The 17,935-nt window shown below is 36.3% G+C and overlaps 1 protein-coding gene across 1 annotated transcript; it reads right to left on the reverse strand.

Moving 5' to 3' along the window:
• Window positions 1-2,385: 2,385 nt before the first annotated feature.
• On the reverse strand, window positions 2,386-13,392 carry cth (cystathionine gamma-lyase). Its single transcript, NM_203706.1, has 12 exons — window positions 13,209-13,392; window positions 10,436-10,517; window positions 9,786-9,881; window positions 9,468-9,577; window positions 8,597-8,728; window positions 7,671-7,728; window positions 7,135-7,212; window positions 6,122-6,274; window positions 4,451-4,572; window positions 3,431-3,483; window positions 3,119-3,257; window positions 2,386-2,615 (listed from the first exon to the last, which is right to left on the reverse strand). The coding sequence occupies exons 1-12, from the start codon at window positions 13,353-13,355 to the stop codon at window positions 2,589-2,591; spliced, it is 1,197 nt and encodes a 398-aa protein (NP_989037.1). The 5' UTR covers window positions 13,356-13,392; the 3' UTR covers window positions 2,386-2,588.
• Window positions 13,393-17,935: the final 4,543 nt, after the last annotated feature.

Below are 17,935 nucleotides of genomic sequence, written 5' to 3' on the forward strand. Positions count from 1 at the left end.
TTTTGCTCAATCCTTAATCACAACGATTGGAATATTAAACTAACAAAAACTGCCTCCCAGACCTCCATCGCGTTTCTTGACCTTATTATAAGTGTAGATGACAATTGTAACATTGTAACTGACTTATTTCGTAAAGACACTGCTTCTAATACGTTATTACATTATCAAAGTCATCACAGACACACAGTGTCACAGACACAGTGGGGGAGTTTTTAAGAGTAAGACGTAATTGCACATCTATTGAAACCTTTAAGGATAGAGCTAAACAACTCAAAGAAAGACTACATACAAGAGGGTACCCAAATAAACTTTTAAAACAAGCTTATCATAGAGCACTATCAACTAATCGTGATCAATTACTGAAACCAAAATCTGCTCGAAATGACCAACAACAAATTAGATTTATTACTACCTTTAGCCCTCGGACTTTTCAAATACAACAAATTATTAACAAATTTTGGCCATTAGTATTACAAGACTCAGATTTGAAACATCTCTTACCAGAAAAAGTCTCGTTCTGCTATAAGAGATCAACAAATCTCAAAGACAATATGACTAGAAGCCACTGTGGCAATTACTTTTTTCCTCTTTGGAACAAGTGTGGAATTTTTCCTCGGGCCCAACCACCTGCCTTTTTTTTTTTTTAATTAGAAATTAGTTTTACTCCTGATGGTTTTGAAGCCAAGCTAAAAATACAAGGTATGTGTTATGGCCAGAACAGACCGTAATTTGCAGGGGAACAGTAAAGAAAAGCTGGTGCTTATCAAAATCCCAAGTCAGGGATCATGGGAACTCAGAATATCTTGCCTGATCTAAACTAATTTAAATTAATTTAACCTAAACTAATTTAACCATTATATAAAAATGTATTTCAGTACAGAATAAAATGGGAGGACCACTAATAACTGATATGTTTTGAAAACAGTATGTTTCACTTGACAGCTTTCTGTTGGGAGAGACAAATGTGCTATTTGGTGTATTTTTATTCAAATAAAGCAAAACAACAGTTCTTGGAAAAAAAAACAGCAAACATAAGTGTAACAGTTCCCTTAGGGTAAAGGCATATGGGAGTTTTATCATCACAGTCCCAGGTAATGACACTAAAATACCTTCTTCAGCATTTTCATGATTCCCCTTCATTGACATGTGTCAAGTCTTTTACATGCTGGATTCCAATGGATCAGGAGAGAAAGGTATATTCCAATGTTTTGTTGTCCATGGCATAGGAAATATTCCGCAAGTAACAAATCACCCCCTTAGTTTTGGCAAAAAATGAGAATTGATAATTACTAAGTAGTGGCTCCAATTTGATACCCATCAATAATTAGAATTGCAAACTCGACTGTGACCAATCACATGGGAGAGTCTTCTTTGTAAAAGTCAATAGCAGTGTGGCACTAACTAGCACAATCCTAAGGGATGCCATGTTTTTCAGAAAAGAGGAGCACCAGCATGGCATGGAGGTTAGCAATTATAATTAGTGGGGAGTGGCTAATCATTTTGCACCCTACAGTGAGCCTTTCCTATTATTCTGTCCTTCAGAACAGCCAACAGCTTAATGAAAATCAGCCAGGTTTCACACTGTCATCACCCAACTGGTTGCCTTAGGTCCACAGTATGATACAATTGTTGGTTCTCAGCCTGATGCAGCTTTACACAAAAGTGACCAAATCAGGCAAATATCTGCTCTGCTTTGTATTAAGTATTGCCAGCATAACTGTATTTTATGCAACAATCTAAATTAAGATTTCTGGAAAAATTATACAAAACAAAAAATGAATGGAAATTATTAATTAGCACAGTCCATTGGAAAGGTCTAGTGTTTCATCCATTTATATAGAAAATCTAAATGGAAAAAAATGAAATATCTAGAACATTAGATTTATTATTGTTCCATTATTATTTATTTAAAAAAAATAAAAAGACACCCGAGAGTCACCACCAATTTGTATCTACAGTATGTTTTGTTAGAGGATTCATCTGTTATTTGCTACCTGATGCATAATGAGAGAGTGGGTCACCCTGCAGAGGCAATCATCACCTGATGCACTACTGGCTGGTCTCATGTACCATCACATGTGCAGGGCAACCTACTGTGGTTCTCATTGTCGTTATTGGAAAGTAGGTAGCTACAAACAGCGACACATGCAGCGTGCTATAGCCCTTATAATTTGTTCCTGTGCTTAATTTGGTCACTGTGTTTTGAACACACACCTAAAAGCTAGTCTCATGAAGTTCCTAGTAGAGGAAATTATTTTTACAAACAAAAATGCACTAGCAACAAAAATCCCATTAATTCATAACTGGCAGCTTGGTGCTCATTTATGATAAGCACATTTAACCCAAAAGAAAGAAACATAACACCGTTGGCATCATTTTCATCTTCATTTTATATATGTGTATCTCTGAATTAAAAAAAACTGATAATTGCATGAATAAATGACTAGTACAAGAATACTGTGCTTTACAAATCAATGTTGTATATGTATTGTGTTCCCGGATTATGTTTCACCTTGAAAGTGATAGATGAAGAAAAATGTAAAACCATGATTAAAAAGAAATGGAATTTCACTGATCCGCTGTTCACTTTAGTTTTCATTTTTAATATCAGGATGCTGAAAAGACAAAAACAGTCGATACATTTTTTTTTTAGTTAGGATCAACCCAGAATATAGCAGAAGACATTTCTGCTAGCTATCTTTTATAGCTTTAAGAATCAGCACTGTATATTGCACCTGTGCAACTTAGGGTAGGGTTTTTGTTTCGGTTCCCTTTTACAATTAAATTCCTACGTGTTGTCCAACTGACAGAAACATTCTGTATTTTCTATATGGAAATCTGAAAAAGTTATTAGGGGAAACAATTGCTCTTGCCATTCCAAATCTGCTAGCACTAGAGATTTGCAAGAGATTAACTAACTTATTTCAATAAATCTCTGCTTAATGCACACCTAGATGGAAAACAACATCATCTGTGAATAAATGTCTCAAGTAAGCAACAATTATTAACTAAAAAAATGCAACAATGGGAATAGTAATATCTAACATGGACAGCAGCTTCAACATTTTGCTATATATTCAACTATGTCCAGAACTGAGGTGTACTAAATAATACTTACTGCACTCCTTAAAGCTTGATCTAAGTCTCCAATTATATCTTCTACATCTTCTAAGCCTATAGAAAGGCGGATTAAAGTATCACTGATATTCAGCGCTGCTCTGTCCTCTTCTGGAACTGCAGCATGAGTCATGATAGCACTAAATAGGTGGTAGAAGGGAAACAATCAGATAGAATGGCAAGATCATGTAGAATAACCGAATATAAATGCAAAATCAAATAAAGGCTTTGCTCCAATCTATATTAATATATAAATAAACATTCTTATTCCAGAAAAAATACAGTTTCTTTAAGATGATGATATCAGACTTACGGATGCTCAGCCAAACTTTCATAACCCCCAAGACTCTCAGCCAAAGCAAAGACCTTTAAAAAATGTATAATGAAATATTTTTAGACCTTTTTCAGTTATTCAATATAGTGAAAAAATGTACAAAATGATACAAGTATATTTGAAATGGATTTTACAACTTTATTCCTTATACTGGGTGTAAAGATCTTGGGAGGTATATATGGATCCTTTCCATGCTTAGGTGCACAAAAAAAGATTTCATTTCCTGTAAAATGTAGTTCACATTTACAATGTAAAATATTTCGCTCAAGCAATTTCCATTGTGCACCCTGCTCTACTTATTCTGCTCTAAAATTATTTTCTTGAACACTGCTGTAAGATCCCTGCCCTTCCAAAACAAATAGTGTGATTACAAGGTGTAAAATATAAGAGACATATGTAAATGTTCCATGATTTGACTATCACAATCCAAACAGCAGATCTGAAAAAAGAGAAAGTAGAAAAAAACTGCAGGATGCTTAACAGAAACTCATCTAAGACTACCCACAAATGCAGAAGCATGACCAGTTTGCTGGAACAATAGAGCTTTCCAAAACTAACATTTGCTATAGACACACAGCAGCTGGGAAATATCCAGTGGCAGAAGACACATAGGTAGTAGAACAGAAAAGCAACAAAGAAGTGAAGCTGAATAATATTTTTCTTTTTAACCCACTTAGGGCCCTTACACTTGGTGGTTTCACCCTTCATTCCCCTGCAGTAGATTTCTCCTTTGTTTCACCACAGAGCAAACCACACCCCTTTCCTCTAGATGGGACCATACTTTCAGGTTTATGCAAGTACTGAATGCAGGTGAAACACAACTTGATGTTGGTGTTCAATGCTTCACCTCAGCGAGCATGCTCCCATCCAGAACAAAAGGGCAATGTTTTATCCTATGTTCTCCTGCAGTGGAACACATGAAGAATCAAGCAGGCGCACCCATATGTAAGGGCCCTTACCAAAGACAACGCTTCAAGTTAAAAAAAAAACAAAACCAACCTTTAGGCTCTTAAGAAATGTTGTTGCATGTTCAAGATTTCCTTTAATATAAAATGTAATCATGCCAGACACACCAGTGCACTGTCGTTTAGTGAGTTCATATTGTGGGTGAGACGGCAGTCCTAAAGTAAAAGAATCGGCATATCAAGATAGATGCTTATGTCAACAACTATAAATCAATGTGTCTCTAAGCAAAAAACAAAACAAAAAAAGTCTGTTGTGCCTAGAATGCTAAAGTGTATAAATTTTAACCTTACCCAAAATATTGATTTGTTTTTGTGGAAGCTGCGCCATTTTTTAAAATTCTTGGTGCTTTCAAGAAATATCCATGAGCATTTCTTGACAGTATTGCAGCACCACTTAACTTCTGTCTGCCTTCAAGAATAGTGATAAGCAGGTCAACCTAAAACCTGCAGGTTGAGCAGCTTTAGATAATGGAAGTGAGCACGGGGTAGAGGTTTGGGTGGGTCATACTTCAAGCATGACTTCTCCCTTTCAGTGATGTAATAGTGCTCCCCATTCCCTTATAGAGGCTGATACTATTTATATGGGAGTCCTCAGGTGGGATTTGGTCCGAGGGACGGTTATAAAGATTTTGGGCTTGTTTGCGTGGGAGTTCAGAAACAGCAGGTTAGGATTGAAAATTTCTGGCCCCCTCATTACTCAAGAAGTCAGAGAAATTAATAAATGCCTCTTTTTCCAACTTAACGTGTAGAAAAAAAAAATAGATACATCACTGTGTAGATCTGTTGCAAAACAGATGAGATTGAACTGTGCAGGAATGTCAGAGTAGCGTGGCGTTGTCTTATCACTTTAAGGGGTTGTTCACCTTTGTGTTACCTTTTAGTATGATGTAGAGTGTGCAACTATGAGATAATTTGCAATTGGTCTTTATTTATTTTTTTTATTATTGGTAATTTCTCAATTTATTATTATTTTTTTTTGTTCCACAGTTCTTCAGTTTGGGATTTCAGCAGATATCTGGTTGCTAGGGTCCAATTTACCTTAGTAACCAGGTAGTGGTTTGCGAGAGTGACTGATATTAAGGGGCATATTTATTATGCTGTGTAAAAAACGGCGAGAAATTTGCCACACATATCCAGGCTTCGCTGTGTAAAAAACAGAGCAAACTCGGCGTAATTTTTTTACGCATTTTTCTTTCTCTGGAACTTATGTAAAGTAACAGCATAAATCTGGTGTTCGGACGGCGATCTTTTCAGTTCATTTTACACAGCTTTTTACTCGAATTCGTTTTACACAGCTTAAATAAATAAGCCCCTAATTGTAGAGGGGCTGAATAGAAAGATAAGTAATAAAAAGTAACAATAATAAAATTGTTGCCTCGCAGAGCAATAGCTTTTTTTGCTGCTGGACCCCCCATTTAAAAGCTGCAAAGAGGCAGAAAAAGAAAGCAAACAATTCAAAAACTTAAAAAAATAAATAAGGAACACCAATTGAAAAGATGCTTGGAAATGACCACTCTATGACATATTAAAAGTTAACTTAAAGGTGAACTACCCCTTTAAACAGAATTGTTGAGATGATTGTGATTTCATCATTTCATGCAGCAATGCTCATATATACAAACAAAATATTTCCTAAAAAGACATTCACTGTTCTTCAGAGTAGTGTACAACCTTACATCATCTTCTTAGAAATTTAAAAACTTACCTGGGTAAAGAACTTTGTCTACACGAGGATCTGCTTCCAAAAACTTTGCTACAGCTAAAGCATTCTGAAAGTGTTGCTGCATTCGCAGATGAAGGGTCTTCAAACCCCGATTGCAAAGATAACAATCAAAGGGTGATGGAACAGCTCCTATTGCTGGAAAGTAAAATGGTTTGTTAATTGTACTCATTTTTAAAGAAGCACACTGTACACTGTTACTGCAATAAGTCTTGAGTAGTTACAGACTTAGCAGTAGGCAAAATTAAATATCATATGTTGCCAGCATAGATGCGTTCTATTGGTCTCCATATTTACCAAGCTACTATAGGTGCAAAACAGATGGCATTTGCCACTATATTCTCATAATGAATACCACTGATGTTTCTTCCTGCCACCCTCCATTTAGTGTTAAGAATGTCCAAGCTACCTTTGTCTTTTATCTTGACTGATAACCTGACTTCGGGTCGTTCACCTTCCAAACACTTTCAGTTCAGTGTTTTTAGACTGAAAAAGGTCTTTACTTCAGGTGTAATATTTTTTATTCTTGGCAATTATCATTTCTGTAGTGAAGATCTTTAATTTTTCACCTTCTTATGCTTCACTAGAGCAACTCTGGGGTGTCAATGACTAAAATGTTCTAATCGGATATATCAGTTGATACAGTTCTAATCATTGGTCCTACTTAGCATCTCAGAGCTGCACTAAAGGCAGCTGTTATAATTAATACAATAATTGCTAACATTCCACAGATCCTGCTAAGAAATTTTCAATAAAGATTTCAGTGTGGTCGATGAGCAAAAAAATGTAGTTGAAAAAAAAAAAAAAAAAATTATATATATATATAATATATGTTCTATTTATATAGCGCTGCTTATGTATCTAGCACTGTACAGCAGAACAATAAATTGATGTGTAATCAAAATTATGCTTTATGGTAGTTTGTCACTTGATAGTTAAAGAAAATATCCTTTTGAACGGAAATGAGAGCTTGGATTCCTGAGCTGTTTCTCACTTACCATTCTGAAGGAATTTTAGTTTTTCATACAGCTTGTCACAGTTAACAGACACCAACCCCATAACAACATCGCTATGGCCTGAAACAAATAAGCAATACATTCTTTGTATTAATTGAAAAATTCTTCTTTCTAGCCAATATAAAAAGGTTTGCTTCACAGTATTTAGGTGAGCTAAACTACAGTGCACATTAGAAGGCCTCCATGCTGCAGTAACAGCCAAAATTAAGGTATTCCTGGGAAAGGGTGGTTAGGATACCTCCCTTTTAAAAAAACAAAAAAAAACAAAACTAGTTCACAATTAATGACCATGAAATAATTTCACCACAAAATCTAATGTTCCTCTATGTCCATGAAGATTTTCATTCATCCAGGTCATGATATACAGTATCTAGTAGAATTGAGTTTTACTCATTTACTACGAATCCAAATGAACAAACCCTTCCATTAAGAACCCCCAACATATATTTACAAATATTTGCCAAGTTGGCTTAGCACAAGAAAAAGAAAGGCTGAAATGCATATGTATTGTTTCTTACCATTCATGTATTTGGTTGCAGAATACATACAGATGTCTGCACCTAGAGCCAAGGGACGCTAAAAAAAGCAAATATATGCACTTTTATAAAGTCTTGCAAATATTTAAAGGAACTTAAGCAAACATAATATTAGACCAAACAACTACAGCTCTGGAACAATGACTGCAAGGTACTACTGTTGCAAATTTAGGCTTTGCACATAAATGACCTTATGGAGTGCACAGCAATGCAACACTTGTTATAAACTAAAGTAGAAATTATTTATAAACAGATATAGTAAAGACTGACTGCAATTTTATCATATAAAACTTGCAGGTGATTGATAACCTTAAGCCACTGATGCCCCAACAACCTGGGGTTGAAATATGAATAACTTCAAAAAAAAAAAAAAAAAAAAATCAAAAGTGGTTGCTGTGATAGAAAATGTGGCTATGTTCGGTTCATTAAAAGGTATACTGAATTGCTCTATTACCTACAACATATTGTATGTACCTTTTAAATATTTAGGGGCCACATGTGAGGCCCCTAAAACTTAAATGCTGCCCATTATTACAGTTAGCACATAATTATGGCATGAGCCTCTACTAACACACAGTAGACAAGGTGTACATCATATCCAGATATGGTTCGTTAAAATATGACAAAGTCAGAAGAATGTGTATATGAAGGAAGTTGCTTTATAGAATACAGACAGAACTGTGAAATAAGTGTTGCCATTAGATAATTTATGGCTTTGTCAAAACACCTAGCATTAACATGAATAGGTAAGGCTTTATAAATAACAACAACTTTTATTCACTGCATTTCTTAATTCAAAACCTCCTACTTATCATTTAATATAGACAGCCTGCTTTTCACTATAGGATATACATGGTGATACTAAAAAGCAAATATCAAACTAGATGCTATGAAAAGTAGCGTCATACCTGAAAATAGGCAGACAGGAAAGTGTTATCCACTGCTAGAATAATATCTTTATGTTTGTGAATAATATCAGCGCATCCCTTGATATCGATCACGGTTAAAGTTGGATTTGTTGGGGTTTCTATCCATACAAGCTAAAATAAAGGCATTAAAAATAAAAATTAAACAATAACATCATTCTTTTTTAAATTGCTAATACGTATAACAAAATGAAAAACAATTAATAAAGCACATAAGGCTTTAGTGAAACTCTACTTTATATAGCATTGCGCTACTCCCTAAAGCCAGCAGCCCTATGCTATAAAAAGTATTCTGTCAGGATTTTTATGGTGTACTTTTTATTTCTAAATTACACTCTTTACATTGCAAATAATTTACTCTACCTTTTATTCTTGAACCAACAAATGTATTTTTTTTTTAGCTGTAATATTTGTGAGTAGGCAGCCAACTGTGCATTGCGCTGTTATCATATCTATCATTAGGTGGGGTATGGGAATATTTTTAGCAATGCAGGTGTTAGGTAGCTGCTATCTTGCTTCCTTCCCATTGTCCTGCTGATTGGCTGCTGGGAGGGAGTGGAAGGGGGTGATATCACTCCAACTTGTAGCGCAGCAGTAAAGTTCATGAGAGCACAAGTCACTTTTCTAAGTTGCTTTTCTAAAACAACAGATGCAGAGTTCTGCTGAAGCAGCACTATTAAATGATGCATTTTGAAAAAAACTTGTTTTCCTGTGACAGTATCCCAGGCTCAACATGTATAATGGCAAGATTTGTAGGGTTGCCACCTTAACATATTTAAAGCTAACCCTTATATTCTAATAAATAATGTTCTGGCATTTAGATAAATTTAAGGTACCAAACAGGTTATTTTACCTTGGTGTTTGCAGCGATAGCAGCTTCTAAGCTTTTTAGGTCTGAGCAATCAACAAAAGCCACTTTCAATCCCATTTCCGATGCTACTCTTCTAAAATATCTGTTTGTGCCTGTGGTATAAAAACCATAACTATTTATTGCCTTTACTTCATCAATTCTAAGGTGTAATTGTGGTATACACAATACCATATTTTATGCTTATTGGTGATACAGCATTTACACTAAGCCTTACAAATACCATTGGAAGGACAGAATAAAAATTTAAATTGTTTAACATTATATTGATTTAGTATAGGATTATAGGATGATTTAATTTACCTCCATATACATCTTTAGTACAGATGATTTGGTCTCCAGCTTTCAGAAGATGGGCAATATTCATTGTGGCAGCCAGACCAGAAGCATAGGATAAACCTTTGAGCAAAATTCATCAGTTAATAGAGGCAATAGAATCAACATGTTAATGTTAATCAGCAGTTTTCTGGCCAATACCTGCCAGTCACTAGTGATAGTGGCAAATGGATTGCTTTCAGGTAAATGACAAGCTGCATGATTACATTCAAGAACTTCTACACCATCTGAAATATGTCACATGTGCCATGAGTGTCATGCCCCTTAGGGGCATATTTATTATAGCGTGTAAGCCAACACCACCAGTGTGTTGCCCATAGCTACCAGTTAGCAATAACATTTGAACGTTCATCTGCAAATTAGAAAACAAAAGCAAAGATTTGATTGGTTTCTTATGGGCAACAACACCGGTGATGTTGGCTTGCACACTATAATAAATATGCCCCTTAGAGTATTAAAATGAGGCCATGTTTCATCAAGTACTCATTAACATTAAGAAATGCTATAGTATGTTTTTAACCCTCAAAACATTTTGAAAGTAAAGGAATTTGTCTGTAATGTTCAAACAAATAAAAGTTGGTTATGACTGGAGCAATAAATTATTCTAATAAACTTACAGTACTTGGCACCATCAAGAGCAGCAACTGCTTTTTCCAGAGAATTCCTTGTTGGGTTTCCACTGCGACTATATTCATACCCCTGTAATTCAAAAAAAAAAAAAAAAAATTATATATATATATATATATATATATATATATATATTTATTTATTTACATTTGTGTCTCCATTTAGCTTTACCCATATTGTAGGAAAAACAAATTAATAAATCATGTAGATTTGTATGGGCCTAACTAGAATCCCAGCACAAATAAAAGGTATTTTAGAATATTGGCAAGTAGACCTCATCTGTCACCAAAACGCCTCCTATAACCAAAACATTTGCCATCATTTGCTATAGCAAGCAGGAAAAGTCAGTTTTTGAGAGTTTGGCTGCTTTCAGATAAGTGTTGGGTGCAAAGCTGTTAGTGTTCCAATGCACCAGCCCATATGAACTCCAGTAAGCAGATGCCTTTATTTAGGAGTTTTGGGCACAGAGAAGCATCAAGCCTATGTGGCTCTTTATCTAGCTTGATACAGTGCACTCACATAAACTGCTGCAACCTGTACACATTTTACTCCACTCCCTGTTCTTTCTTAAAGGAACAGTAACACTAAAAAATAAAAATGTTTTAAAATAATTAAAATATAATGTGCTGCTGCCCTGCACTGGTAAAAGTTGCGTGTTTGCTTCAGAAAGACTACTATAGTTAATAGAAATAGCTGTTGTGTAGCCATGGGGGCAGCCATTTAAATTGAAAAAAGGAGAAAAGGCACAGGTTACATAAGAAGATAACAGATTACTGTGTAGAATACAATGGGAATCTGCTACTTATCTGTTATCTGCTTAATAACCTGTGCCTTTTCTCCTTTTTTCAATTTAAATGGCTGCCCCCATGGCTACACAGCAGGGTATTTATATAAACTGTAGTAATGTTTATGAAGCAAACACACAACTTTTACCAGTGCAGGGCAATAGTACATAATATATTAGTTATTTTTATACACTTTCATTTTTTGGTGTTACTGTTCCTTTAAGAGGCAATGTGCACTCTGGCCGCCTTTGAAACCCTATATTTCTTTCACATTGCATAATTTATTTTATCATTAACTAAAAATTGATTAGCAATTCTGTGCAAGTGCACTATGATCACTTTTTTTTTTAACTTAAAAACAGAGGTGTATGACGTGCTGGAGTCATATAGCAGAAAAAAAAACTTTGTGCACGCACATCAATTATCAGCGCTGGAAGTGACAACGAGTGGTCTAAAGATGGTGAGCGCAACCTATACAGAGGCACTTCAACTGGGAATTTCTGGAGTAAGCTGCTGAATAAAAAAATAAATAAATAAGCAGTTCAGTTGAGAGAACATAGCTTAGCTTATGGCTGAGGTTTTAAAGGACTACCTCTCCTCTTTTAATTTCTTCTTTGTAACACTAGATGGCGCTTGCAGTGAAAACTTACAGGAGTGAAAATTTTCTGCTAGAAACCTTGTAATACAGCATTGCTGCAAAGGCTTGAGACAACACTGAAAGCAGCACACAATACCTCTTCAGTCCCATCTAAAAATACTCAAGAGAAGGAGGAGAGGTAGTTCAAGACTCTAGATAAGGTTGATTAAATTTGGCTAGTAGTGATGGGTGAAATAATTTGCCAGGCATGGATTTGCAGCAAATTTCTGCGTTTTGCCATTTGCGGATTTTCTTTGCGAAATTGGCGGCAAAAAATTTTAAAAAAAAGTTACAACACAACAAATAATCGTCACACAAAATATTGTTGCGTGTCTAAAAAAAAAAAAAGGAGCGTGCAGCAATTTTTTTTTGACACTTGTCATTTTCACCTTTTGCAAATCTTTACAGAGATTCACAAATTTTGCGCCAAAGCAAAATGGGACAGATTCGCTCATCACTATTGCCTAGTGATTCATTGTCATATAAATGGATAATGATCATCAATCTTGCCATTATTACAATTATAAAGCAGCATGCCCATATTTTAATACACACAAATTAGGATCTTTAAATAACCTATTGTAATAGGGGTTTCAAATGTATCAAAAATAAACTTATTGTAATCTTTTAAATATATTTTCTTATTACAGCAATGGATTATTCTGAAAACTACAAGGATGAAACCCAAGGCAAACTAAACCAAATACAGGTGGCGTCTCATACTTCTTATAATATATAGAAGCAACTTTTTACGGTAAAATCTAGAAAATATTTAAGGAAAATAAATGTATTTCAATCTTCTTTACTACATGCAAATGAAAAAAAACCGACCTCCAAGCTATGTAAATGAAAGGTGAGCTCACAGCGATATAGTTTCATGATAAGTAACATTTCTGCCCCACGGGGGAGCCAGTCAGCATGTAATACACTGTGTCACTCCTCAGAATTACAGTGACTAAGCAAATCCCCAGCTGACCGGCTGCTAGATCATTGCATCACATGCCTTACTGTAGCACCTGGATGGCACGCTGAAGAAAGGGCCATGGCTACTGGGCAGTGGAAGCATCTGGCACTTATTGAAATGCTACTGGGGACGGATCTACGGTTTACATGCTTCCCATAGGCGTATTATAATTACAATTTAAGTTATATATAATATAAAAATATTACTAAGTACATTCTATAGCAATGTACAATGTTGGGAGTGGAGAGAACAGAAATAAAAGAAACTTTTCTCAGGAGCTAGAAAGTGTGAGGCATGTCTAAAATAATGAAACGTCAACTCTATTGGTCATAGCAGCCTAATCTATTAGTTGTCCAGCCGTAACCAGTCGTACCTACCGCATGTTCCCCTGGTCCGAACTGCTTGAATGTGGTGGAGAGGGTTATGGGGGGTACGACTGCCATAGACTTCCATTGTTCGGGTTCCTGTCCCGCGTGTATGGCCTCAGTGGCGAAGTGCTTGAACCCCTCCTGGAAGCCGTCCATTGATCAGCAGTAGCAGCAATAAGTACTCGTGTGAGCGCTTCAGCAGGTTACACACTGGCCACGCAGGGTGAGAGCGTGTGTTGGTTTGTAGCGCTCTATGCCCCGCCCCTTTGTGCGGCCCCCGTTAGTGGCGAATCGCTATTGGCTAGCGCCAGAGGCGTTGTCACTAGAGCAGACGCGTGTGGGAAGGTTGCTAAGTATGGGTAGCGCTGCCAGCCGGAATAATCCGGCCACGCTTTGCCCATTTTTTTGGTTTTCAAACATAGCTATTGTCTGGGGCTCTGCAAATAGATTGCTTTTGTGGAGTTAAGTCAGCCAGCGGCTTGTCCTGCGCCCCCTCTGTTTTGAGAAAGGTATTTATTTTGTAGCCTGAGTATTTGCTATCGACCTATTAGCATATTGCTGAACTGGCATCTTTACATTACATCGCTGCATCCTATGGACCTTATATTAGTGGCTGATATTTGTTTATTCATGAAGGCGAATGTGCAGTACAGGTACACTACCAAACAGGGCTGCCTTAGGCCAACTGGACCTATTTGGTTTGCACCTGCAGGAATAAGCACATAAAGCTGTCCAGCCCTCCCCCAACAATGATTGCCTGCTTCTATGTGTTCTGAGACGTTAAACACAAAGTGGGCAATGCATTCATACTGCTGCTCCAGGGTACACACTGTGTAGAGCAGTGATCCCCAACCAGTGGCTCAGGAGCAACCTGTTGCTCACCAACCCCTTGGATGTTGCTCTCAGTGTCCCCAAACCAGGTAGTTATTTTTGAATTCCTGACTTGGTGGCAAGTTTTGGTTGAATAACAACAAGATTTACTACCAAATAAAGCTACTACCTCCTGTAAGCTGATAGTGTGCATAGAGGCTACCTAATAGTCAATCTTAGCCCTTATTTTGCACCAATGGTCGGAGGAAAGATCAAAATTTCTACATGTATGGCCACCTTTACACTGTATATAGTATGTTTGGTGTGTCAGTGCCCAGTGCTTGGGGGCCACATTGTGCCATGAAATGTTGAGAGCCAATGGAACAAGAGAAAGAGAGGAGATAAGGCAGGGTTACATCATCAGTCACATGGATAGAGCGAGAGATAGGGACTATTTGCCCCCAGCCCTGGAATCCTCTGCCAGCTGGCAACAACTTGTGTAGGGGGCCCCGCCAAAATGGTCCCAATAGGGCCCTGCCGTTTATAAGACTGGCCCTGCTACCATAATGATATTATACCACTCGATATTTGAATTAGGTTGGGGAAAATCTACTACTTTAGTACAGGTATGGGATCTATTATCCAGAATGCTCGGGACCTGGGGTTTTCCGGATAAGGGATCTTTCTGTAATTTGGATCTCCATAACTTAAGTCTGCTAAAAATGATTTAAATATTGAATAAACCCAATAGGCTTGTTTTGCTTCAAACAAGGATTAATTATATCTTAGTTGGGATCAAGTACAAGCGACTGTTTTATTAATACAGGGAAAAATGAAATCATTTTTAAAAATTGGAATTATTTGCTTATAATGGAGTCTATGGGAGATGGCCTTTCCGTAATTCGGAACTTTCTGGATAATGGGTTTCCGGATAAGGGATCCCATACCTGTAGTTAATTTTTCTTTGAATCAAGTGTTCTATGTACTTCTCATTTACCCTTTTTATTTTCTCGTATACTTGTTAACCTTTTTTTGATATGTTTATGACATTGTTTGAGCCTACTGTTAACTATATACCCAATGGCTATTTTCTTTGACAGACTATGCATATTTAACTAGCTGTACAATTTTTTTTATGCTGAACTTATATATTTCAGAAACCCAATAAAATGTATAAAAAAATTGAATTAGGTTCAAATTAGACCACTTCCCTGTTCTGCCTAAAAACACACAATTATGGCTGGATACTCCCTGACCCACCAAGCTTTGTCCTCTTGGCCCCATTCCCTTTCAGGTCCGGGTGCAATATTAATGCTAGTAATGGGACCATTATGAGATATGTAATATGTAAAATTGCTAATTTTTCTGGAAAAAAATATTAATTATTAGTATCATCTCAGCATCAAGTATCATTTCTACCAGCCAGTCCTGTATGTCCCTGGGTTTCATTTTAAAATTCTGGTAACTAGGGCAGTGGTGATTCTGGGGCTGCTGCCGCCAGGGGCAGCAGGCATGGCGGCGCCCCCTGTTTAATTGCAGTAATTTCATTTAAAGCAAATTTCTGATTTTTTATGAGCAATATAATAGAGGTTTGTGTTTGGAACTCACAAAAATAATTTCAAAACATTTTCAAAACACAATATACATGTTTTTTAAGATCAGCATGTATTTTTAAGTTGTAGGCCCCCCCAACTACTAATTTATAAATCAGGTTTTGCTTTGCAGATCATATTGATGCTACATAGTAATAATAATACAATGACATAGAGTGTTTCAAGTCCACAAATACAGTCCTATTCTACCAGCACACTACAATGTTCAGTCCTATCATTAGTGCAAAACATGGCTTTAAATAAAAAGCACGCTTGTTAGGGCTCTTTTAACAGTAGTACATATAGCCTAGAAACATATTTAGTGCAGAACTCGAGGATACTTGAGGATACTGTTTCTAAGGTATGGGTAAAATTTTAGCTAGTTATGCCTCCCTTTCAATGCAGCAAGATAATCGTTACCCGCAATTTATGGTACCTCATTAGTGTTACCAAACAACATGGCAGGAAGCAACTACAACTGGTATTTACCACAGGACAATGTGGGTCCTGAAACAGGTGTCCTATAGACAATATATAATAAATCACTGTCTAGTTTTCTAGTGTCAGGGTAATAGTATTTGATTTGGATGGTTTTATCAAAATCATCCAATTGCTTGCTGTATTTTACAAAGTGGCATTCCATCTGTAGGCCTACCACCACATCTACACTGATTGCCACTTTGGAGAGTGTTGCCAGCATAAAGGCATTTTTTGTATGATCACTTTTTAACTGCCAGGGGCTGAGTGTTTGTTAGAACATATGTTTCTTCAAACTTCAGTTCAATGACTTGAGCAAGCCTTTTTAGATTGAATGTGCCACAGGCTGGGGTGCTGATGGAGTGACAGGGACATCATATTGGATATGCTCCATCTCTTTCCATAAAGGTGTCATATGGGGAAGCTTGCTTATGAATGTGGTGTTAAGCATTAATACATTCACACACATTGTGCAGTGTTGAAAACACCATGAAGATAAGTCTCATGTTGCCAATACATTGTCATGCAAATGTTCTGTGCAAAGGGCCTTAATTGGCCCTTCAATCATATTGGATTTATTATATATTTAAATATTTTTAGCAGACTTAAGGTATGGAGGTCCAAATTAAGGAAAGATCCCTTATCCAGAAAAGCCCAGGTCCCAAGCATTCTGGACAATAGATCCTATACAATGTAATTAGTGGTAAAATACCACTGCACAATAGGCAAAAACAAGTAATCAACAAGAACACAAAACCAAACAAGGTAGTAAAATACAACTGAAACACCCAAATCAATAAAGTAACCACACAGTGAGACCAGTGAGAAAATATCTGACACATTTAGTCTCACAATGCAATTATAATTTTACAGACACAAACAACAGCATTCCATAATCAATAACTATAAACAATGTTAATTTATAGGAACAAATTAATGATACACTCTATGCAATCACAAAAAATGCTTATACATTTCAAAAATGTTTCCTTAAAACAAAACTGCTTTACTAAACATTATATATATTAATTAAATAGGCATGTATGTTTTATCCAGTTTGGGGTATATAAGTATATCAGGCTAATGGATTGGCTCTCAAAGTCCCTTTTGGCTTCCAGTATTAGATCAGTGAACCCCTTATTAACAAAGTTGTAGGTTATATGAAAGCAACCCTATAACAGCCAGAGTTCCAAAAGTACCTGAATTTTGGTCATTCACTTTACATATGCAGTGATTTAAAAACATGGGACACAGTTCCCATTAAATAGGCCACAGCAGCAGCTTAGAGGCTGCTTAAATGTCTGCCATTTATTAAAAATGTGAACTGAAAAGCACGTACAGGAAAAAGTCACAAAAACTGGAGTTTTTTCGGCTTGTCACTGTCTTTTCCGAAATGTCAAACAAAAGCCAGCATCAAAAATCCGAAAAACTCTAACAATTTGAAGCAAAGAAAGATCTTCCAGGAAAGGGACATCTGCCATTAACTTCTACATGATCTCGACAAGTTTTGGATGGAGTATTTTCGGAATCGAAATTGTTGCAGTTTTGTCACGACTTTTGTGACATTTTTTCGTCAACTTTTAGAGAAAAAAAATCTGATTCAAGAGAAAAAAATCTGACCACTGGTAAATGCCCCCATAGTCCCCACTATGGCTCTGCCCAAAATAGATGCTACTGAAATTAAACTTTGGCAAATTTCCAATAAATTGTTAATTGTAATTGCAAGTATATACCAAAGGTATATATGGAAATTCTAATGCACAACAACAACAAACACAAAAATGTTACTGTTGCATTAGTGTGCACACACAAAGAAGTCTACAATTCAGTAGATGTGTTAGAAATTTTAAATGTATT

Source organism: Xenopus tropicalis, chromosome 4 (assembly GCF_000004195.4).
Source record: "Xenopus tropicalis strain Nigerian chromosome 4, UCB_Xtro_10.0, whole genome shotgun sequence".
In the NCBI taxonomy this organism is placed as follows: Eukaryota; Metazoa; Chordata; class Amphibia; order Anura; family Pipidae; genus Xenopus; species Xenopus tropicalis.